The following is a 23,311-nucleotide window of genomic DNA, read 5'->3' as shown; positions in this document are numbered from 1 at the left end:
CGAGCAAGCAAGCAAGCAACAGACGCAGCAGTCAGTGCCAGTCAAACAACCCCCCTCTCCCTGTCAGCCACAGCTGTTATCCATCCTTTTCTGAGCTGAGTTGAGTGGAGACCATCCCCCTTTCCCCCAAAAACCCCCTGCTCTTCAACCACTACAACTTTACCAACTCACATCAGTTTGTCTTTTGTAGCACGCCGATTGCAGCCATGGATGTCTTGAACCTGCTGAGGAAGGCGCAGCAAAGCGACGACTCCCAAAGCGCGGACACCGCCGCGCAACCGCAGCAGCAACCCCGGCCTGCTGCGACGGCGAGGCACGATGAGCGTGCCGCTGCTGTTGACGACGATGACGTTGACGATGTCAGCGAGTCTGTGCCGGAGTCCATTCATGTTGATGGTGATGACGACGGTGATGATGAGAGCGAGGCCGCCGTGACCTCGCTTCAGCACACCAACAAGAACGCACGCCCGTCCACCGGTGGCGTCTCGTCTGGTCTGAACATTCTTGCGCAGCTCTCCGCAGGCGTTGCTCAATCCGTCGCCAGCCCCGTTGGCACAAAGGCGGTGTCACCTGCAGCTTCGGTTACAGCGCCAACCGACAGCCAGCACATGTACGTCGCCGCGTGCCATGTGTGTTTGTCCGGCCCTTAACTTGTTCGCCCAAAGACGTGCTTTGTCAGTCACTGAGAAACACACACACACACACACACACACACACACACACACACACACACACACACACACACACACACACACACACACACACACACACACACACACACACACACACACACACACACACACACACACGCACACACGCACACACACACACATGTAACCATTCCCCTCACTCGCGCCTTCTCTCCTTGGATTGCAGTGTCCTGTCGAAGGCCACCTCCACCAGCGCCTCCTTGACTGCCCGCCAGGTCTCCATTTCGTTTGATTCAACCACCGAAGTCGCAGCTACCCCTGTACGTGACGCACCGTCTTTGATCGCCCACGTGTTGCCTTGCCGTGTGCTGGCTCACTGCTCGTTCGCTTCGTCATCATGTGGGATGAGCATGCGTCATGTTTCATCGTTGCATTTCAGTCGTACAATTCACACACGTACGTGTGCATGTGTTCGCAGGTTGAGTCGCGTCAGGTGTCGCCTGTGGCGCGTTCGCTGGACGAGTTTGTGTCGTCCCAGCTCTCCGCTGCTGGTGACAAGATTGCTTGGAGTAGCTCAGGTGCGTGGTGTGCAGGCGTGACTGTTGCTCGTGTTTTGAATGCGAGTGCGTGAGTGCATACATGTGCCAAGCCAGAGCACAACTACACACTCACAGCTTGCATCCATCTGTGGCGTCGCTTGCGTGGCTATTTACTGGTGTGTTGATGGCGTGTGCAACGAATTCCATCCTTGCAGGCTCTGTTGGCAGCTACATTCGTGTTCGCGCCGACGCCTCCGACCTCTCGTTCAACTGCCACGGCTTTACTAGGTCCGATCTTGGTCATGCAGCCACCCACCCCCCCCCCCTCGCATGCTTTTACTCGTGGTTGTGGTGTGTTATCGTTGTGTATGTGAGAGTAAGTTGTGTGTTGTCGTCATCGGTGAGTGTGTGAGTGTTGTATGTGTGTTGTGTGTGTGTGTGTGTCTTTGTCTGTGTGTGTGTGTGTGTGTGTGTGTGTGTGTGTGTGTGTGTGTGTGTGTGTGTGTGTGTGTGTGTATCATTTACCATTGATCGCCCTCTCACTTAGTTTAGGTTTATTACTTGGCTTACTCCAAAATAAGAGCTCATATTCTTACATAAATCCACGAAGATGTACAAACAAGTTGATGATGAAAACGAGACCGACTACTCCTAAGGACACATCATCGCGTGTGTGTGTGTGTGTGTGTGTGTGTGTGTGTGTGTGTGTGTGTGTTGTGTGTGTGTGTGTGTGTGTGTGTGTGTGTGTGTGTGTGTGTGTGTGTGTGTGTGTGTGTGTGTGTGTGCGTGTTTGATTCGAAATCAATGGCAATGCCGACTTTACCTTTCGCTTTTGTACCCCACAAATCGATGCAATCGGTACTGCCCACCATCAACCCCATTGCTCATTGCTTTCCATCACGACTGCGGTGTCTTGTGTCATGTCTGCGTTGGCAATTCCAGTTACCTCATCGACGTTGCCCTTTCGCACTGCTCCACGCTGCTTGCTGCTGTTGATAAGCGCGGTGACTTGAAGGTCCGCACCACACCACCATCCCCCCGCCCGCTACCATCATTGCACCGTTGTATCGTTGTTCTGCTGTTATGGCTGCCGTGGCTGCGTGTGTGCGTACTTACCGTTCATCTCGCTCACCCTCTTGCTGTTCCTTCCATCCTGGCTGCTGCTATCGCTGCTGGTGTAGGTGCTTCGGTTGTGTGATTCTCAGACAAAGGTCCATGTGTTCAGCCACAAGTTTAGCCACGGCGAGGTGCGCTTAACTTTGTACACAGGACATGGTGGAACACGTGAGGATTTAAATCAGCCACGCACACCCATGCGCACGCACGCACACACACACACACTCACCACACAACACACACGCACACACGCACACACGCACACACGCACACACGCACACACACGTACTGTGTGCGTTCCGTAACCCACCTCTCCACGATTGCGTGCGTGGCAGGTTGATGTGCGGCTGAGCTGGAGCGCTGATTCGAAGCAGTTGGCCGTCTGCCGCCTGAATGAAGTGCACGTCTTCAACACAGAGGCGCTGCTCACAGGTGCGCGCGTGTCAGTGTCAGTGAGTGAGTGTGTCAGTTTGTGTGTGTTTGCGTTGGTGCTTGCGTGACGAGCTGCCTTTGTGGACTGTGTATTTGTTGTGTTTCCTCACCCCAATTTACCGAATCACGCTCTTTTCCGCACACATCAACGTTCCGGTCACTCACCAGCCAACAACGAGGTCGCGAGCCTTCCTGTGGTGAGTTACACAAGTCACAACATTCAAAGCAGTCGCACCACCATCATCATTACGCCCATTCTTTTCATTATCGTGGCCATGGTCGGATACTCGTGCACTTTCCAGTTTAGCCGCACCGTGTACTCATGTGAAACCACAACAAGCCCACGCTGTCCTTCAACTCATCTCACACGTCAACAACACGCTACGCAACAAAACAACTCACCACACACCACCACCCTGCCCTCTTTCGTCCCACCTCCTCCCGCTTTGCAGCAAGTGCTGCGCGCGGGTCATGAGGCGCTGTGTGCTGCCTTCTCCCTCGCCACCACCCAGGGTCTCCCCGCGGCCGGAAACACGCTCGCGGTCGCCACCGCTGACGCCCGCATCAGCTTCTACGAGCGCTCGGACCAGACCCAGCCGTTTGCTCTGCAGCAGTCCCTCCAAGTGCGTGCGTGCGTGCGTGCGTGCGTGTGTGTGTGTGTGCGCTGTCCGCGTCATAATCTTTCTTCAACCGTCCTGCCACACACTGTGCGCCGTGCGTTGCTTGTTCCCGCTCACCTGTTCCAACCCAACCGTAACCCAACACCCCAACAGGCGGACGCTGCTGCGTCGCGGATGGCGTTTGTGACGCTCGAGCCCGATGTTCCGAGCGACATGCCCGTGCACGCCTGCTCCCACCCGCTCCTCGTCACCTTCTCCCGCAAAGCAAGGTGCCCTTGTTTTCGCTCGCCGTTCCCCGTGACGTGTTGTGTTGTGTGTGTGTGTGTGTGTGTGTGTACATGTGTACATGTGTACATGTGTACATGTGTACATGTGTACATGTGTGCGTGCGTGTGCGTGCGTGCGTGCGTGTGCATTGGCGTGCGTGTGCATGTTGTTCATCTGATGACACCACCGCCCATCACCTCATCTCATCCCCACTCCCTCCTCGACCCACTTTTCGTTCACAGCACGGTGACGCTGCGCGATACGCGCTCCCTCGAGGTCCTGCAGACGGTCACACTCGACAGCTCCACAGTGCGTAGCACACACACACACACACACACACACACACACACACACACACACACACACACACACACTGGCGTGTACATGTTGATGTGGCTGATGTACTTGACCCATTGTTAATCATCTTTTTTTTTGTTTCTGTCACTTTCCCACCCCTCCTCACTCACCCACTCACCCACTCATCCACCTTTCGTCCAGTCGTGGCGCGTGTCCATTGGCTCCACTGCTGTGATTGCCGCTGCCACGGCCCGCCCGCTGCTCGTGTGCTTGCGGCTTGCCTGTCCGCCCGCCACCACCGTTGGGCAGCCCCGCAACTACGGCCGTGCGCGCTTCACAAGCGCCGCCGTCTGCAGCACCAAAAGCCCCTGCATCGACATGGCCCTCGTCGCATTCACCGCAGTGCGTATGCTTGCGTGTGGCTGTGCGTGTAATTGTGTGACCGTCATTGTCTGTATGTGTGTTTGTGTTTGTGGTGGCGTGTGTGCGTGTGACTGTGTGTGTGTTGATGTCCATGACTCGCGTCATCGTTCTGCATACCATGCACACCATGCACAGCATGCACACTGACATATCATCTGCTTGCGCCACATGTGCGCTTCCTTTGCTCCCACAACATTCCACCCGCAGGATGACGAGGCTGGACGTGCAAGCCTGCGACTTGCCTTTGCATCGGTGGGTCCCGCAGTCTCACGTGTTGTGCGAAACTGAAACGCACATTTTCATGTTTGCTCCTGCTTCCTTTTGTACTTTTCGTATCAAACCAAACCCGCTCGCCCCAACGTCACCACCGCTGATACCTACTGTGATCCCTCCACCCTTTTTTCTCACCCAGTTTCCCTTATCCTCGCTCATCCCCCCCCCTCTGCTCTCCACTGTTTCAGAGGCGCGGCATTGATGTGATGACGGCTGCTGTTCCCATTGCGCCCGTGGACTGGACGACTGGAAGCTTCTTCGTCGACACGTCGGTGCCGTCAACATCCTCTGCCACTGCACCCGCTGCCGCCACCACAAGCACCGCCACTACCAAGCAGCAACCAGCACCCAAGCAGACAGCACCAGCGCCGCCCAAGGCAGCCACCCCGACTGCCACTCGCACGTCCACGTCCACGTCTGCCTCCACGGCGACGGGTCCGTCGTCAGCGGCGTCTGCGCTGCTCCGCGCACACGGGCGGTTTACGCTCGCGCCGGCAGCGGCGAAGGCAAAGGCGGCACCGCCAAAGGCAGCAGTTCAGTCGGCAGCAGCTGCTGCAACATCAGCTGCACACAAGCGCGCCAAGCTGCAGATGGAGCTCAAGAAGCAACAGCAACAGCAGCAACAGCAGCAACAGCAGCAGGCATCAGCAACAGGTGCAGATGCGTGTGTTCCCTCAACATCGTCTCAGGCTGCCGGTCTGTCGGATCCCGGTGCGCTGTTGAGTGCTCTCAAGCAGGGCAGCAAGCCGGGCGCTGGCGCTGGAGCAGCCCAGGCGACCACGCCAAGCAAGGGCAAGAAGAGCGGCAAGAAGAACGGCAAGCCGGCTGTGGCGCCCTCGCCTGGCGATGCCGCCATTATCTCCCAGCGGTCAGGGTCGTCTGCGCCGAGCAGCGTTGAGCCGTCCCCGCAGAAGGAGAAGCGCAAGCGCCGCTCCCGCACCCGCAAGCCAAAGGACGCAACAGCAGCAACAGCATCAGCAGCAGCGCCGGCAACTGCCACCGCAACTGCACCGGCCGTGTCTCTGTCCACTCCACTCGAGCACCCGTCCCAACAGCACCCGTCCCAGCAGCAACAGCAGTCCCAAAGCGTGGACGAAGGCGACCAGTCTGACCAGCCGTGGCCGCCGACGCTGCTGGCCCGCCCGCTGCCCTCCACACGCCACCGCCTTGGCGTGGGCAGCGGTGCGCTGTCGCCAACATCCCGCACGATGAGCACGGAGGTGGCGGCTGGGGACCTGCAGCGCGACGTCGTTGTGCCGGGCGGTGCACGCGGCCCCGGCAGCGAGGACGGGATGATGTACGAGTTTATGGAGCAGCAGCAGAGCATGATGAACCGCGTGGCGAGCGTGCTTGAGCGGCAGGCTGCGCAGGTGGACGACCTCCTGCTGCGGTTTGAGGAGCTGGAGCAGCGGGTTGGCCCGACGGTGGAGATGGCGGTGGAGCCGTTGCTGGATGAGCATGCCAAGCGCACGGAGAAGACGCTGCAGCGGCTGGCGCACGTGCAGGAGGAGCAGATGAAGGGGTTGATCACGGAGATGAACAAGACGTTCCGTGATGGCCTGAAGCAGGTGGCGAGCAAGGCCATGCACGCTGCCAAGGAGCAGCTGCAGCCCGCCGTGACGCGAGCGCTCAAGAGCACCAAGTTTGCAAACGACGTGGCCAAGGGCATCAACGTGGACGAGCTGCAGAAGAAGATCACGGCGCCCCTGCAGCGCAGCCTGGACAAGGTGCCGTCCGTGCTGGACGAGGTGACGCGGGCGATGCTTGAGGAGGCTGCCACGCGCGTGGAGGCCGGCCTGCACGACTACCGCGAGCAAATGCGCGCAGCCATCATCTCACAGTTTCGCACGGACTCTAACCTGCACGTGCTCCTGAGCGGGCTTGAGCGGCGCGTGGAGTCGATGGGGGCGTCTGCACAGCAGCTGGCAGCGAGCGCCACCACCGCGCAGACGGGTGTTGCCGGCCTGCAGCAGCAGGTGGCGCAGCTTGAGCAGCAGGTGGCCGCCATGGCGCAGACGGTCGCAGCAGTCCACCAGCAGCAGCAGCAACAGGGTGTTGGTGGCGGTGTAATGGGCACCCGGGGTGGTGTGGATCAGCAGCAGCAGCAGCAGCAGCAGCAGCGTGGGGCTCGGCGAGAGGAAGTGCGTGTTGATCCGGAGCAGATTGCTGCGCAGCTGTGGAAGGAGCAGCGCTACGAGGAAGCGTGCCAGTTTATGCTGAACAACAACCGCAGCACGTGGATTGTGCGGCAGTGCATGCGTGACGACTGGGTGTCTGCGCTTGAGCCGCCGACGCTGCTGTCGCTCATCTCGCTGCTGGCGACGTTTACCGCGCGCCTCTCCGCTGATGACGAGCGCGTGCGCCCGCTGGTCAACACCATGGCCACCGCTGGGCTCGCCCTCTCTGGCGAGGACCTGGGCTTGATGGGCGACACCCCGGCGCGTGTGCTGGCGCGGCTGCAGGCGCTGCAGCAGAAGCACCCGCTGGGGAAGGTTTCGCTGCTGATTCGCCAGTTTGGTGGGGGATCGGGCAGTCTCTCGCGCACCTCGTCCACAGCCAGTACCCCGCGCCATGTCTGATGCGCTGTCGTCTGTGTGTGCGTGTGTGAGTGTGAGTGTGTGTGTGTGTGGTGTGTGTGTGTGGTGTGTGTGTGTGTGTGTGTGTGTGTGTGTGTGTGTGTGTGTGTGTGTGTGTGTGTGTGTGTGTGTGTGTGTGTGTGTGTGTGTGTGTGTGTGTGTGTGTGATTGCGGGTTTGTTCCTTCCAACCTCCCACACGTCCATGTTTCGTGTCTGTTTCGTTGTGTGATTGTGCGAGTTTGTTCCTCCATTCGTTGTGCATTTGTTTGTGTATTGTGACTGGTAACATGGACCTCTCGTGGCATGCCACGTGAAGCGCGCTTCTGCTATCGTGTCTGCTGTCAAAGTGGCACTCCTCCCAACCTTGTCTCCTGTCATTAAACACACACACATATGCAACAGACATACAGCCACACACACACACACGCGCGCGCACACACACACACACACACACACACACACACACACACAGAAAGACAGACGCACACAGACAGACAGACGCAGAAACACATTCATGTCCACACGTCTGCCATTGAATACCCTCTTCGTCTTGTGCACAACTTTGAGGTGATGTGACGTCCACATCATGCCTGCTTGGCGTCTTGTTTGCTGCTTTGGTTTGCTGGCTCTCAGTTGGTGTTGTCTGGAAGCTTTGCTGAGGTGTCACGTGGTGGTTCCAACGTGTCGTGTGTCCCACCGTAGTCTGGTCGCTCCTCCTCTGTCCGCGTGGGCCAGATGGTGCCCACAGGGCTCACAGCCTCCTCCTTGGCCTTCTTACTCCCCGTGTATGCCTCCCATCGCTCCTGATTGTGCGTGCGTGCATGTGTGTGTGAATAAGAACGTGCGTGCATGTGTGTGAGTGTGTAAGAGAGAGAGAGAGAGAGAGAGAGAGAGAGAGAGAGAGAGAGAGAGAGAGAGAGAGAGAGAGTGTGTGTGTGTGTGTGTGTGTGTGTGTGTGTGTGTGTGTATGTGTGAGTGTGTATGTGTGTGAGTGTGTGTGTGTGTGTGAGTGGGATGTGAAGCAATGTTGAATCACCGCACGTGGTGCGTGGCAGATGATAGCCAATTCCACAATGCACGATACAAACGCAAAGTGGCAGTGAGCCAACATACTGCAGCGACGGCGGGCTTCTGTACTTTGCACTTGAGGCACTCCTTCAGATCCTGCCATTCTTCTTGACATGAGTCAATCTCCCCATAGATGTAGTATGACTTGAGCTGGTTCACAGCGGCTGCCGGTCGGAGGTGCACATTTCAACATGGCAGTGAGTGCAACGAGACTGAAAGCGCAACAACCAGCGTTTTGCGCGCAAAGCCGTCGCACGCACGCACACACATACGCATGTATACAGAGAGAGCGAGACAGACAGACACGCATAGACACACACAGACACGCATAGACACAGACACACACGCACAGACACACACGCACAGACACACACGCACAGACACACACAGACACACACAGACAGACACACACGGACATGCTCACACAGACAGACACACACGCACACACCAGCACGTACTTGTGCATCGTTTCCACCGTCCAAAGAACTCAAAGCAGGCGGGTCTCTTTGGTCCGTCATCCTCCAGTCCCCAGTCCCCAAAGTCCTCCAACGTGGCCGTCCCTCCTGTGTCGCTGCCAGCAGCGCCCGTGCTGCCGCTGCCGCTGTTTGCACCGTCAATGTCGTTGTTGTCACCACTCATCGTCATCAACACCAAGCAAGACACACTCGACTGAAAATCGTCAAAAACACGCACACGCAGAGGAAGGACTTTGCGGACTGCACGTTGCATGCTGCTGTGGGCTGCTGCTGTGCGAGTTGTGATCGACTGCGACGACAAGGCACGTGTTACGGGTGCAGAGCCAGAGGCAGAGTCAAGCACGATGTCAAGCGGGAGGGTGCAGCTGAGCGACTTGAACGACTTCATCACGCCGGGGCAGGCATGCATCAAGCCGGTCGAGGTTCAGCGCGAAGAAGGAAAGGTGTGTGCATGTGCATGTGTGTGCATATGTGATACATGTGCATGTGTGCGTGTGTGTGTCTGGCTCGATTTTCATTGGTGCACCCATTCACGCATTCCATCTCCTGCTCCTCGTCATGCATGACCACGTCAGCCTGCCAAGATTGCCATTGAACCGGATGGCAGCTACATGCAGCTCAAAGAGGTTCGCAATGTGAACTTGCTGTGTGTGTGTGTGTGTGCGTGTCGTGTGTGTGTGTGTCGTGTGTGTCGTGTGTGCCGTGTGTGTCGTGTGTGTCGTGTGTGTCGTGTGTGTGTGTGTGTGTGTCGTGAGTGTCGTGAGTGTCGTGTGTGTCGTGTGTGTGCCGCGCGTCATAACTTTGTGCACCTCACCACGTATCGTACCTCCGATCATAGGATGGCACGAAAGTGAAGCTGGAGAAGGCCAAGATCACCCTCAATGACTGTCTCGCGTGCAGGTGTGCCCATGCTCCTCTCATACGTGTGCGGGTTGACGTTCCACATCTACCTGTCTGTGCATGCGTCTGCGTCTGTGCCTGCGTCTGCGTCTGTGCCTGCGTCTGCGTCTGTGTCTGCGTTTGTCTGTGCATGCGTCTATCTCTGTGTCTATCTCTGTTGTCTATCTCTGTGCCTGTGGTTGCATCTTTCTCCATGCTCATCGTTGTCACAATCATGGCGGCCATGTATTTGGTGCAGCGGCTGCGTCACGTCCGCAGAGAGTGTCCTGATTGAGAAGCAGAACCACAAGGAGCTGGAGAATGCAGTACAGAACAAGAAGGTGCACATCTGTGCGTGCGTATTTGTGCATGTGGGCATGTGTTCATGCTTGTGTGCGTGCGTAATTGTGGTTGTGCGCGTGTGCACACACACACACACATGCCTGTTTGAGTGCACGCGGCGCGGTGCGTCACATGGGCTGCTGGTGCGTCTCCTCCGTCACTGAGCTCACCATGTGCACACATGGTCGTTGTGATGGTGACAGGAGGGCTCGCTGGTGTGCGTGTGCATTTCCCAGCAGAGCTACGCCTCCTTGGCTGTTCGGTTTGACATTTCTGCTGTGGAGGTACCAGCTGCGAACGCGCAACTGCGGACTGCTCACTGCGCTTGTTCGCTTGTGCCTTGCTGTTTTGCTTGCGGTTTGCCCCTCACCCGCGAGTGTACGCATCACACTAATTGCCTTGTCTTGCGACCACATTGTCTTGTCATCCAACAAACCCACCCACCGCGCAACAGGCATGTCAGCGGCTGGTCACCTTCTTCAAGTCCATTGGTGAGCAGCCATGCAAGGGGACCTGTCCCTACTGACACGGCTGACAGTGCCACTTCTGTTGTTGTTGTTGTCGTTGGTGTCGTTGGTGTGAGGGTGCATGTGCGTGTATAATGTGTGCAGTTGTTCGTGGACGCATATGTGTGTGTGTGTGCATGTGTCCAACGCGTTCGCTGCTTTCCTGGTCCATGCTAACGCTGCGTCCCTTGGTCGGACAGGCGTGGATTACGTCTTTGATGTCACTGTTGGTCGCTCCATTGCACTCCGCGAAAGGTGAGAGAGACACGAGTGCTTGAGGTCGCTCATGTTTCGTACACACACACACACTGTACGGAAGCGTTCATGCACAAACTCACACACGCACGCACACTGTACGGAAGCGTTCATGCACAAACTCACACACGCACACACACACATACATACATACATACATACATACATACATACATACATACATACATACATACATACATACATACATACATACATACACGCGCACGCGCGCACACACACGCATCATGTGCGCGTGTACCAGTGCGCGTGAGCTTGTTTCGCGCGTGCGGAATCCCATGGAAGGTTCTCCTGTGCCCGTGTTGGCGTCGTCCTGCCCCGGTTGGATCTGCTACGCAGAGAAGACGCACCCAGAGGCTCTGCCTTTCATCAGGTGCGCGTCCATTGTTTATGCGTGTGTGTGTACATATATATATATATATATGTGCGTGTGTATGTGTGTGTATGTGTGTGTGTATGTGTGTGTATGTGTGTGTGTGAACGTGCGAACAAGGGTTGGGTGAATGCAGCATTGCATACGTTCTCGTCTTGCGGTGCTTGCATCTGCCAAGTTGCCTTGAAACGCACCCACTCAATCGTACATCGCGCACATGCACACCACTTCTTGCAGCAAAGTCAAGTCTCCACAGCAGATTATGGGGGCGCTCGTAAAGTACCACTTTGCACCCCAGCTCGGCGTCAAGTGAGTGACATGCGTTGGAGGGAGGTGTGAAATAGCAAGTTTTAAGTTCATTTGGCTCGCACATGTGTCCACTTTGGGCGTGCCCACACATGTGCTCACACGCCCGCGCCCTCACGCTCACACGCGCACACGCCCTCATGTGCGAATAGGCCACAGGATGTGTTCATGGTCGCTGTGATGCCGTGCTTTGACAAGAAGCTCGAAGCGTCTCGGCAGGACTTTTATTCCGACATTTATCGCACGCGTGACGTTGATTGCGTCATCGTCTCACGTACGTCGTGTCTCGCCTGCATTGCCCGATACGCGCACACACACACACACATGCACATAAGTGTACATTACTGCTGAAAATACTTGAACACACATACACATATACTCATGTACTCTCTCTCACTCTCTCACGCTGTCACTCACGCTGTCACCCACGTACACGCACGCACACACGCATGAACACACACACACACACACACACACACACACACACACACACCTCCTGCTTCACGTGTATCCAACAGATGAGGTGGAAACGATGTTGGAGGAACGAAAGCTGCGACTGAACGACGTTGAAATGGGACAGCTCGACAGGTGTGTGTGTGTGTGTGTGCAACTCACGCACAATGTCGCACAACCCCCCTTTTCAGTGACCTCGTGTGCATGAGTGTGCGTACATGTGTTGTGCGTGTGCATGTGTTTTGTCTATCTGCGTGCGTGTATGTGTGTGTTTTGTGCTTTGCTCAATTTGCGCGCCTCGTCTGACTTTGCGTGGTGGCTGGAATCTGGAACTGCTCCTCTCAGTGTACTTCGACCAGGCCATTTCGATCAAGTTGTTGGACACGTTGGCAGCGGCTCTGTAAGTTGAATCGACAAGCATACACATACATACACACATACACACACACATACACACGCACACACGCACGCACACACTCACACGCACACACGCGCACACACGCACACACGCACACACGCACACACGCACGCACATACACACACACACACAACACTCCTCTGTTTGTGGGATGATCCACCAACCCAACTCACGGTTGCTTGCTTGCATGTGCAGGGCGGCTATCTGCACCACGTGCTGCTGTACGCGGCGCGTGAGCTGCATGGCGTGGAGATGAGCGAAGTGGAGATGGTCTCACGAAGGGGCGAGGACTACAAAGACACGCAGGTTTGCGTTGACGGCAAACCCGTTCTGAAGATGGCCACGGTGCGTCATGATCGAATGCGATGTCGGTACATATGTCACACACGAGCCGTGCCGCGCGATTTGCTGTCTCATGCGCACAAACATGTGCATGGGCGAGAATTTGCACGTGTGCACACACGTTCTCCACCCAACACTCACACTCATTTGCACACATACTCACTCGCACACTTATTTGCACACTCATTTGCACACACACACACACACATTCACACACATTCACTCGCACATACTCACACATACTCACATTCACTGCCTCTCAATTGCACACGTGTACACGGCAGGCGTACGGCTTCCGCAACATCCAGAACATCATCCGCAGGGTGAAGCGCAACAAGTGTCCGTATCAATACGTTGAGATCATGGCGTGTCCAAAAGGATGTGTCAACGGTGGTGGACAGATTCGCCACGCCGACCCAACCATGAAGGACGTCACGCCCACGCTCGTGGCTCGTCAGTACCACGCTGTTCCGTACGTAGCCCTGGGCATGCATTGCTTGTGCATTCAGAGCGCACTGTCGGTGTGTGTGTGTGCTTTCGTGTGTATATGTGTGTGTGCTTTCGTGTGTATATGTGTGTGTGCTTTCGTGTGTATGTGTGTGGTTTCGTGTGTGTGTGTGTGTGTGTGCTTTCGCGTGTGTGTGTGTGTGTGTCTGTGTGCTTTCCTGTGTGTGCGTGTGCATGTTGCGTGTGTGCATGTTGGTTGTCTTCTTGCTCACTGGCGTGCCGTCGCCTCACACTTAACGTCAATGTGTTACTTGCAGGGCAAAGAATGCGTGGGACGATGAGCGCGTGGCCACTCTTCTCGATGCACTTGATGCTGAACGAGAACAACAGAAGCAGAAGCAAGGGCCTGAACAGCAGAAACAAGTGCGGGAACAGGAGCAGGGGGAGGATAGTGTGGCGGCGGACGCAGTTGTGTTGCTGCCCTCCAATGAGCAGCTTTTCTTCACCAAGTACCACCGCGTCGAGGCAACCATCATGCCCCAGTTTGAGGCGTGGTAGATGCTCTGTGTGTGTGTGTGTCACGTTTGCTGGAGCGTGCGCTTATGTGTGCGTGCGTGCGTGTGTGCATGCGTGCGTATGCTTGTCTATTTGTTCGTGTTAGCTTTCGCTCTCAGCTCGTGTTGGACAGATCGCTTATCAGTAGTACATTACAACAACAGAGACACCCAAACTGAGCCTGCACACACTGACACACACACAGACCCCAAACTGAGCCTGCACACACTGACACACACACAGACCCCAAACTGAGCCTGCACACACAGACACACACACACAGACACACACACAGAGACACACACACACACACACACACACACGCAGGGATGACGTCATCGCACCAAGACTCACCCTTAACACCATAATTTAAACAAAACAGTTTCGCGGTTTCTTTTGTATGGGTGGGAGCGGAGCGGAATTCCTCACTTCCGAGTCACAAATGCAACCACAACAGCACAAGCACGGTGGCGATGGGGAGGCGAAGGTCAAGCCATGTTGGATAACCATGCCAGCATGCGGCTGTGGAACCCCACTCGGTTTCGCCACTGGGATTCTGCCCCCCCTCTCACTGATGATGGCTCCGCGCTGCCAGGGTGGAAGACGTGCACTCTCATTTCTTCATTTCCGCGTGTAGCAGGGAGGCGGGTGCATCTTCGGCCATCTCATGAGCAGGAGCATCAACGACAACAACGACAGCAGCAACAACGGCCAGAAGAACACGTCCCTTTCATTCCCATGCCGCTTGAGCACGCCACAGGAGCACATTGAACGATGGATGTGGAGCTGTTCTGTAATGCGTGCCTCACAGGCGACCTTGCCACCGTGCAGAACCAATGCACGCTGCACTCCAACGAACAGCTCGACCAGCGCAACAGCAAAGTAAGACCACCACAGCACCACTTGTCCATTCGTTCCATTGCCTCTGCGCCTGTATGCATGCCTGTGTGAATATCACCGGTCAGGGCAACGGTCTGGTTCTACTGGCCACGATCGCGTCATCTACATCTTCACTGAGCGACTTCCATTCATGCGATCGATGCTTGTCTCCTTCCATGGTCGTGGTAGGGTTTAGCAGCGTTGCACTGTGCGACGGAGGGTGAGCATGGAGCGGTTGTGCAACTGTTGCTGGAGTCTGGCGCAGATCTCAACGTGACGAGCAGAGGGGTGAGTCATGGTTCATGCCAGTGTGTTTCTCTCTCTCTCTCTCTGTGTTTGTGTCGTGACAAGGCTGCCACATGGTCCAAGGGCGCATGCTGAGCAGCGGGTGTGTGGCACTGGTGTGCGGGTGTGGTTTGCACGTTTTCCGTCCTTGTGTACAACGATCATGTAGTCGTGCTGCATTGCACACCAACCACCAGCCATGTGCACGCTCATGTGTACTCTGTCACACCACATTGAGCACATTGGCACACTGACACTCACGCACGCCACCAACTCATCCCCTTATCATCCACTTGCCCTTTTTGTGCCCAACGGTCAATTACCCACAAACACACGCATTCATGCACACACGCACACGCACACACACGCGCACACGCACGCACACCACTGGTCAGCGGTCCACGCCGCTCCATCTTGCAGCCAGAAACGGCAACGAAGCCATTGCTCGCGACCTCATTGAACGTGGTGCTACAATCCTCGCCAGCAACAACAAGGTTGGTTCTTCAGACAGACGAACAGAAACGTGCCGTTGCGCGCGCGCGCTCTCTCTCTCTCCCCGTCTCTCTCTCTCTCTCTGACTGTGTCTCGTTTTGTGCGCATGCACCCCAAGCCCAACTGGAGGAGAGGCCTGGATGGAAGACGCTCTGGCCACACGGTCGAGGCCCACGTTCTTATTGTGTTTGTACGTGTATGATCGGTTCACTCACACATGCTTGTTGTGTTCATTGCGCAGGGCTGGACACCACTTCATGTGGCTTGCTCCGCTGGGCACTTGCCAATTGTGCAACTGCTGATTGTCGAGCATGCCGTTGACGTCAACCTACTCACAACACGCCATGTATGTCTTTAAGAAGGCAGAGAGAGTGTGCGAGAGAGAGTGTGTGTGCACGTTCACATACGTGGGTGTGCGTGGGCTTCATGTATCTGTGCATGTGTGCATGTGTGCATGTGTGTGTGTGTCTGTGTGCCATGCACGTCCGTTGTAGTTTGCTTGCGCTGTGCCGTCGCTTGGCCAGCAACAAAGCTGCTCCCCATCACACCGGAGCCCAGCATGTCCAATGGTGTTACGGGCTCTGCGTTTGTTTTTGCTGCGTGGCGCAATATTGACGCTCTCACTTATGCGCTCACATGGACTTGGTGATGGCACGTGCGTGCACTGTCGTTTCACTCGCCAGCGGGAGACGCCTATCTTTATTGCGGCTTTTCAAGGCCGAGAGGAGATTGTTCACTTCCTTGTTGAGCACGGCGCCAACGTCAACCTGAAGAACCATCTGGTTTGTTTCGTCACCACTCACTGGGCAACACACACAAATGTGGCACATCCAGTTGATTTGAGCACACTCGACGCAACGACATGACAATACACACACATACACACTCGCACACTGACAAACACACTAACACACATGCACGCAGTACTCATGCTCGCACACGGTGTTGTGCTGTTTGGTGCTCCTTCTACTCTCTTTCTTCCCCTTGCTTTGACAGGGGAGCTTGCCAATCCACGCCGCTTGCTACAACCGACACGAGCGAATTGTGCAAGCGCTTCTGAAGTGCGGTGCTGCTGCGGACGAATCGTCCGATTTGGTGCGTAAATGAACAGAAAGCGTTGCGTAGCGCCTGTCAGTCGCCTTGATCGAGTATCTCTTTGGGGGAGGGGGATGGAAGTTTTGACCAGACATGCTTCTCAACTCACATCGTTTGCTTGGTGGACTGTCTTCCCTGCCGCCCATCTCACCATAATTTCGCATGACACATTGTACGTTGGCAACAGGGCTCCACGCCCCTGATTTTGGCGTCCATCTCGAACCACCTTGCTACGGCGCAACTGCTCGTGGCACACGGCGTGGACGTGAACAAAGAGAGCAAGGTACGCATCAGCAAGCCGCGGCCGCTCTTGCATTCATTGCCTGGTGCTCTGAGAACCGGTCCAGCCCGTGTTTGCGTGCAAAGACGTACAAACAAGAAAGGGTGTGGTTTGCGCGCGCGCATGTGTGTTTGTTGTTCCTGCGGATGCGAAGGTGTACGCTGCTCGTGCGCGTGCATGTGTGTGTGTGTGTGTTGTTACTGGTCAACGGGCTGTGCCGAGCGTGTAGTTCTCATGCGCGGGCGTGTACCGTTACAGGCAAACACCGCCTTGCATTCGAGCGCCCGCCGCGGTCATGTGGAGATGATGCGGTTCCTGCTTCAGAACGGCGCTGACGTCAATGCTGCGGTCGGCACGGACGTGAGTGTCATGAGCATGCCTAGCTGCTGTCAGGTTGTGTTTGTACTGTATGAGTGCACACACGAAGTGTCTCGTGTGTTATTACCCTTGGCTCACCCTCTCACAGCACACCCTTTTTCACACGTGAGCACACGCTTACAAAAAAACAACCACATACACACCCACACCCACCCACCCACACACACCCACACACACCCACCCACACACACACACACACACACACACACACACACACACACACACACACACACACACACACACACACACACACACACACACTGACGTGAACCCACGCGCTTATCCCACTCGTGTTTGCACCCTACGTGCTGTCATGCTGCGTGTACAGTTGATCACACCGCTGTACACAGCAGTGAAGAACGGGCACGAAGAGGCAGCGCGCTTTCTGCTGCAAAATGGCGCCCACCTCAAAGTCAGCAGGGTATGTACAGAACTTGAAGTCTTGAACGCGCGTTTCTAGCTGGTGGAGAGACGGCTTGGCTGATCAGGAATCAAGAGCCTCATCGCCACTCCATTTACCATGTCCATGATAAAAGTACCTCACCAAGCAGTAGAACAACTCACATGCTTTGCTTGCCTCAGCCACATAGGACTTACACTGACATGATGGATGTGGTGCACATGCTAACCACCTCGCACATGCACACACACACATACACACACACACACACAAATGTAGCCTTTCGATGCGATGTTCGTCGCCTGCATCGTCAACCAGCTGCCGTTGGTGTCGCTGCTCTTTGAGTTTGGTGTAGATGTCAACGCCATCGATCAAGAGGTGTGCAAGGAGAGAGCGTGCATGTTTGTGTGTTCGTGTGCACGTATGATTGCATCTTTGTATGTTTGTCTGCTTGTGTGTTCACGTCTTTGTATGCTTGTATGTGCGTGCTTGTATTCGTGGAGCGTATTGGCTGGGACGTTTGAACGGTTATGTTGGTGCGTGCGGACTGCGCCAAGCGTGGTAATCTCGAGGGCCTTATCCAGTTCGTCACAAGCGCATGCATGCGTGTATTGTGCTGCGAAACGCTTTGCACCTCAACAGGGTTCAACCGCGCTGTTTCTCGCGTGCTGGCATGGCCACGACTCAATCATCCACTTCCTCCTTGAGAGGGGTGCCGATGTCACGATCATCGACTTTCTTGTACGTGGTGAAAACCCCCAAACATTGTGCCATCAATGCAACCACAGCAAACAACAAGCAAGGGATGTGGCGTTGGTTGCATGCGCTTGCTCACTCGCTTGCTGGCAGTGAGCTTTCTTTACTCGCGCTCATTGTATTCTTGATTGTGATTCACACAGGGAAACACGGCGCTGCATTATGCGTGTGATGGGGGCCACGAAACGGCTGCACGGATGCTCCTTGAAAGAGGCGCTGATGTAAACGCCGCCGACCACGATGTCAGAACACATGACCAGCATGTTTTCGTGTACATGCTTTCGTGTGTGTTCGCGTGCATGCTTGGGTGTGTGTTTGCATGCATGCTCGCTTGTTTGCATCACTCTGACCGCCTTCGCACCGTTCATGCTCCCAATGCACCACTTGCGTGTTTGTTCCACACAAAACACAGGGTTTGGTGCCGTTGGCTCCCGTGGTCTCCAATGGCCGCGAAGCACTTGCACGGCTCCTCATCAGCGCGGGCGCCGACGTTAATGTTCCCGGAGTTGATGTAGGTTGCACCACCACCACCATCACCACCACCACCATCACAAGCAGGGGCAGGAGCACCGCCGCCACCACCACCACCACCACCTTTACCACCGCAATCATAGTAACAGCAACAACACCACGACTGCCCATACCTGAGAGCTCGTGCTTATTGTGGCATTCTGGATGGTGTTACACAGGGCGATTCTCCGCTCCACTTGGCTTGTTCCCATGGCCAGGAAGAAATTGCTCGCATGCTGCTGGACCACGGAGCAGACGTGCACGCGCTCAACATCGATGTGCGTGACATAGCGCAAGCACACCTGGGCATGCGTAAGCATGTATTGCACGCAATCATTCGTGTGATCGCTCGCAACTTCGTGTCGCACAAGCCCCTCAGCTGCCCGCTCACTGTTTGCTGAGCACGAATTACGACACTCACCGCATGCGCCATGCTCTGCTATGACGCGTGTTCAGGGTGACACGCCGTTGCACAGCGCCTGCCGGGATGGGCATGAGGCCGTTGTGCGCCTCCTGTGCGAACGGGGCGCTGACATCCACGTCACCAACGACGAGGTACACGCGCGTCTCTTGGCCTCTACGCCTCCTTTCTGTCAAGCTTTGCAAAGTTGTCCCTTTTTTCCTGCCCACCTACTTCCCACTTCCTCCACTCTCTCCCTTTATCCTCACCGCACAACCAATTCCAAATGCTCTCACGTGCTTGTGTTCGCCTGCTCGGCACTTCCGTCGTGGGCGTGCACACCTTAGGGCCACACGACAATGCACTCCGCATGCCTGGGGGCGCACGAAGAAATTGCGCAGCTTCTGTGCGAAATGGGCGCTGACATTCACACGACCGACAATATGGTGCGATGAGAGACACCACTTCATGTCGGAGCTTCTTGAATGTGTCTCCACAGCACAAGACCCGTGCATCTGTTGCTGTTCAAGTTGTTGCTGATTGCTGCTTGTTGCTTGTTGCTGATTGCTGCTGATGTTGTTGCTATGTAACAGGTTGTCGTTTTGCCGGTGTCATGCCAACGCAAACTTATGTGAATGCATATGCGCATGTGATGATGTGGTATTGCGCGCGGTTGTTGTATGTGTGTGTGTGTGTGTTCACAGGGCGATACACCGCTGGCTGAAGCGTGCGCTCTGGGTGCCGAGACGCTTGCTCGCTACCTTGTGGATCGCGGCGCCAACATTCATGCAGCAAACCTCGAGGTACATACGTGTGTACCCGTGGTGAGCGCGATGGGAGCGCTGTGAGCAGGCAGCGTTGCTTCCCTGAGCGTGGGCGCGTCTTGGCTTGCATCGCTTGCGTCGCTTGCGTCGCTCTGCGATTGCTTGTTTGTTGTTCGTTTGTTTGAATGGTTTGCTCGTCTTACTGGCGTGTGTGTCGCTCACGGGAAGCGCTGCATATGTGTGCATGCTGCTGTGTTGTCGTGCTGTGCATGTTCGTCACATCAGGGCTGGATGCCGCTGCACACTGCCTGCTCACGAGGACATGACAACTTGGTCGACTTTCTCGTTGGAGCTGGTGCTGATGTGAATGCAAGGACCCACACGGTGTGTTCTTCCTGGGCCAATGCGTTGACTTTGGCCGCCCTCAGTAGTGCGCACACATTCACACAAAGGACTTCAGGAATACACGCACAACACACGCAAGCACAGGCACTGACATGCACATACACACATGCACATGTACATGTACACGTGCGCATCTGCAGCAACGAACGCCTCTACACTATGCATGCGGAGAAGGACACGAGGGCATCGCCCGCTTTCTCGTGCAGAGCGGCTCGGACGTGAACGCCACAGAGATCCGGGTGAGAGCAGGGGAGGAGGTGTGCCATATGACGCATTGTGACAGGGTGTGACGCGTTGTGGCAGGGTATGACACGACGCCACACCACAATGTTGTTTATGGTTGTGCCAGACATGACATGCACGCGCGCGGGCACGTGGAAGGGCTGGGGGTGAGCTGTACTGATCGTGTGCTGACTTGTGCGACTGTGCCTGCGGGCGTTGCATGTCAACTTGAAGGGGGAGACGCCCCTCTCGTTTGTCTGCGATCCTGTCACCCGCACTCCCCGAGAAGAAGTACGTCAAGCCGACACGGCAATCTACATGATGAGCATTTGGCTCACAGCGAACAGAATCCGCGTGTGCTTTGCAACACAGAGTCTTTCTTGGCTTGCTCGTGTATGTCGCCTTCACGGTTGTCGTTGAAGGGAACAGCGCGTGTTGACGCTACACGCGCGCACCCGCACACACACACACATACACATACACATCACACACACACACATACACATACGTCCATGTCTGTGTGCACCCTCGAACACCGATGTGCTCACGCACAAAGACACACACACACAGCACGACTGTTTCACGTGGCAACTACTGTTTCGTTCACATGTGCATCTGCACACACACACACACATACACACACACACACACCTACACACACACGTCGCCTTGTGCCGTTTTGTTTTGACCACACCAGGAAATGGAACACACAGGCAACGAAGAGAGTGTCCCGAGCTCCACTGATGACAATTCCGAGGATGACGGGGGGCGCAACGGCAACGATGGCGGAGGCAGCAATGACAGCGATGATAGGAACATGAGCGAAGTTGTGGATGATGAAACACGACGCACGCGCGTTGATGTGCTGCTTGCTCCAATTGCACAGCTGCTTCTGGAGACTGGTGCAGAGGTCAACGTCACCAACATCCATGTATGTTAAACGCCTTGCAATTGCATGGCGCAGACAGCCCATCTGTCTTCGTGCCTGTCGATGCGTGTGCTTGTTTGTTTGTTGTGTGTGTGTGTGTGTTGTTGTGTGTGTGTGTGTGTGTGTGTGTGTGTGTAGTGTTAGTATTGGCTTCGCACATGTGTGTGCGCAGGTGTACTTGCGTACGCGGTTCCTGTTTGTTGCTTGTGCTCGTTTGTGTGTCAATTGTTTGGTGGGCATGTGCGTTGTTGCGTACGTCATCACCTGTGCTGTTGTCCTTCCCTGTCCCAACATCTGTGTCTGCCTGCGTGCTGTGTTCATGTTCGAGCAAGTTCTTGCTGGACATGCCTTCTCTACTGCCATTGTCTCATGCGCATTGACACGATGTTGCTCGCTTACATTTCTGCGTGTACCTGGCTGTGCATGCAACTAATTGTGCATGCAACTGGTTTTGGTTCGGCGGCAACTAGGGGCTGACACCACTGCATCAAGCTGCTGAGAACCACCTGCCACGCGTGGCTCACTGGCTGCTTGCGTTTGGCGCAAACGTTAACGCCTTGCTGAGTGGGCGCACGATGGATAGCGCCTACCCTGTAGGTGCAAGCGTGTGTCGCTGACTCTTGTGCAAGTGCGCATGCATGCACGCTTCGTGCATGTACTTCTCGTGCTATGCCTGTCTGTCAGAGCGTCAAAGCCTGATGTACAACATTCCTCACGATTGAGCGTGCATGCATGTGTTTGTACGTACCTGTGCGTGCGCGTGCGTGTGTCTCTGCGTGTGTGTCTGGACAGCAACAAGCCACACCGTTGTTTGTAGCAGCAATGAATGGCGCCGCACCCATGGTGGAGCTGCTGCTTTCCAACGGCGCTGACGCAAGCATTGCTGCAGCGGATGTGAGTGACGGGGATTTTGCTTATCCGCTTGCTTGCACAACCAGCACTTGCAACCTGTGCTTGCACGATGGCTGCATCACCTTTTGTTGTGCTGCATCCCCTTAGCAGGCGAGCATGCATGACACACGATGCATGGGGCGATGCACGCACTTTGCTCTTGCGCGACACACTTGCTTGCAAAGCAGGTGCATGTGCGATTTCATCCCCCCCCCCCCATAACACCAACGCGTTTCATGACCGTCTTTTTACCAGGGAGCAACGCCCCTTCAAGTTGCAGAGGAGAGGGGGTATGATCACATTGCCTCCATGCTGCAAGAGGCACTCCTCCGCTCTTGATTGCACGTGCTTGCGTGGTGATGTGTGCTATGTATGATTGCGTACTTGTGTACAATGATGAATGCGTGTGTACGCGTGTCATGGTTGCCTGTTTGCTTGTCCCTATGAGCTGCCTTGTGGTGTTTGCGCGTACGAGTGCTTGCAGTTTGTGTGTGTGTTTGTGTTTGTGTGTGTGTGTGTGGGTGTGTTTGTGGGGTTCACCCAACAAGTAAAGCAACAGCGTGCATGGATGATCGATTGATTCATGAATCACTGACCGGGGCACAACTCCACGATTCCCATGCTTGCTGCGAAAGCGTCAATCAACTCATGGTTTCCGGGAAGCGTTTACTTGTTCATGGTGCTCGGACATGAAACTGCATGACATGAAGCGAAATCACGAGACGACTGCAACGTCCACCGCCACCACATACCAACGACACCTGAAATGAGAGGAACCAACAGCCATGGCACTGACCAGCAGCGCAAACAACACACGCACACACACATAACGCACAACACACACCCACACACGTCGCAATCGATGCTGATTATCGGATGGTTGAGGAAAAGTCCATAAAGTTGCTGGTGTTGAGGATGCTGCCTTGGTTGATGGGTTTGCTGGTGGTGGTGATGTGCCATGGGGCGAGCGATGAGGGTGTGAGGCAGGCAGACA

General features: G+C 55.5%; 5 protein-coding genes across 5 annotated transcripts in view; 3 read left to right on the top strand and 2 right to left on the bottom strand.

Moving 5' to 3' along the window:
- Positions 1-6: 6 nt before the first annotated feature.
- Positions 7-7,196, top strand: PTSG_04360 (uncharacterized protein; the record flags this gene model as incomplete). Its single annotated transcript, XM_004994391.1, has 14 exons — positions 7-610; positions 877-970; positions 1,129-1,228; positions 1,405-1,477; positions 2,132-2,204; positions 2,371-2,436; positions 2,641-2,737; positions 2,906-3,015; positions 3,190-3,360; positions 3,511-3,626; positions 3,867-3,933; positions 4,123-4,323; positions 4,552-4,596; positions 4,806-7,196. The coding sequence occupies exons 1-14, from the start codon at positions 207-209 to the stop codon at positions 7,194-7,196; spliced, it is 4,008 nt and encodes a 1,335-aa protein (XP_004994448.1). The 5' UTR covers positions 7-206.
- Positions 7,197-7,448: 252 nt separating this feature from the next.
- On the bottom strand, positions 7,449-9,006 carry PTSG_04359 (uncharacterized protein). Its single transcript, XM_004994390.1, has 3 exons — positions 8,721-9,006; positions 8,308-8,426; positions 7,449-7,997 (listed from the first exon to the last, which is right to left on the bottom strand). The coding sequence occupies exons 1-3, from the start codon at positions 8,989-8,991 to the stop codon at positions 7,824-7,826; spliced, it is 564 nt and encodes a 187-aa protein (XP_004994447.1). The 5' UTR covers positions 8,992-9,006; the 3' UTR covers positions 7,449-7,823.
- Positions 8,908-13,807, top strand: PTSG_04358 (uncharacterized protein). Its single transcript, XM_004994389.1, has 15 exons — positions 8,908-9,181; positions 9,314-9,364; positions 9,577-9,638; positions 9,877-9,958; positions 10,163-10,243; positions 10,414-10,450; positions 10,666-10,720; positions 10,983-11,111; positions 11,349-11,420; positions 11,570-11,691; positions 11,936-12,005; positions 12,216-12,270; positions 12,484-12,633; positions 12,915-13,102; positions 13,395-13,807. Exons 1-15 carry the CDS (start codon positions 8,990-8,992, stop codon positions 13,633-13,635), a joined length of 1,587 nt encoding a protein of 528 aa, XP_004994446.1. The 5' UTR covers positions 8,908-8,989; the 3' UTR covers positions 13,636-13,807.
- A 235-nt stretch (positions 13,808-14,042) lies between these two features.
- On the top strand, positions 14,043-22,954 carry PTSG_04357 (uncharacterized protein). The gene is made up of 24 exons (XM_004994388.1): positions 14,043-14,514; positions 14,701-14,799; positions 15,192-15,290; positions 15,530-15,634; positions 15,972-16,070; positions 16,285-16,383; positions 16,571-16,666; positions 16,922-17,023; positions 17,370-17,462; positions 17,721-17,819; positions 18,084-18,182; positions 18,341-18,439; positions 18,610-18,708; positions 18,887-18,985; positions 19,164-19,262; positions 19,455-19,553; positions 19,812-19,910; positions 20,157-20,255; positions 20,417-20,515; positions 20,733-20,789; positions 21,196-21,429; positions 21,897-22,019; positions 22,219-22,320; positions 22,573-22,954. The coding sequence occupies exons 1-24, from the start codon at positions 14,407-14,409 to the stop codon at positions 22,654-22,656; spliced, it is 2,490 nt and encodes an 829-aa protein (XP_004994445.1). The 5' UTR covers positions 14,043-14,406; the 3' UTR covers positions 22,657-22,954.
- A 9-nt stretch (positions 22,955-22,963) lies between these two features.
- PTSG_04356 (uncharacterized protein) overlaps positions 22,964-23,311 on the bottom strand; it is a 2,233-nt gene continuing 1,885 nt past the window's right edge. Inside the window, exon 6 of the mRNA XM_004994387.1 lies at positions 22,964-23,256. Coding sequence (XP_004994444.1) covers positions 23,187-23,256 — 70 coding nt within the window. The 3' untranslated portion in view covers positions 22,964-23,186. The remainder of the gene's footprint in view (positions 23,257-23,311) is intronic.

The sequence above is a fragment of the Salpingoeca rosetta genome (genome assembly GCF_000188695.1).
Source record: "Salpingoeca rosetta unplaced genomic scaffold supercont1.10, whole genome shotgun sequence".
Classification (NCBI taxonomy): Eukaryota; class Choanoflagellata; order Craspedida; family Salpingoecidae; genus Salpingoeca; species Salpingoeca rosetta.
This window is presented reverse-complemented; position numbering and strand designations above follow the sequence as displayed.

Coding starts and splice junctions, on each gene's coding strand:
- PTSG_04359 (XM_004994390.1), bottom strand. CDS start 8,991: ATGCAACGTGCAGTCCGCAAAGTCCTTCCTCTGCGTGTGCGTGTTTTT. Junction 8,427..8,720: donor ACGGTGGAAACGATGCACAA/GTACGTGCTGGT, acceptor TCCGACCGGCAG/CCGCTGTGAACCAGCTCAAG. Junction 7,998..8,307: donor AGAAGCCCGCCGTCGCTGCA/GTATGTTGGCTC, acceptor ACGCACAATCAG/GAGCGATGGGAGGCATACAC.
- PTSG_04358 (XM_004994389.1), top strand. CDS start 8,990: ATGCTGCTGTGGGCTGCTGCTGTGCGAGTTGTGATCGACTGCGACGAC. Junction 11,692..11,935: donor TGATTGCGTCATCGTCTCAC/GTACGTCGTGTC, acceptor TGTATCCAACAG/ATGAGGTGGAAACGATGTTG. Junction 13,103..13,394: donor CGTCAGTACCACGCTGTTCC/GTACGTAGCCCT, acceptor TGTTACTTGCAG/GGCAAAGAATGCGTGGGACG.
- PTSG_04357 (XM_004994388.1), top strand. CDS start 14,407: ATGGATGTGGAGCTGTTCTGTAATGCGTGCCTCACAGGCGACCTTGCC. Junction 14,800..15,191: donor TCAACGTGACGAGCAGAGGG/GTGAGTCATGGT, acceptor ACCACTGGTCAG/CGGTCCACGCCGCTCCATCT. Junction 18,183..18,340: donor TCACGATCATCGACTTTCTT/GTACGTGGTGAA, acceptor TGATTCACACAG/GGAAACACGGCGCTGCATTA.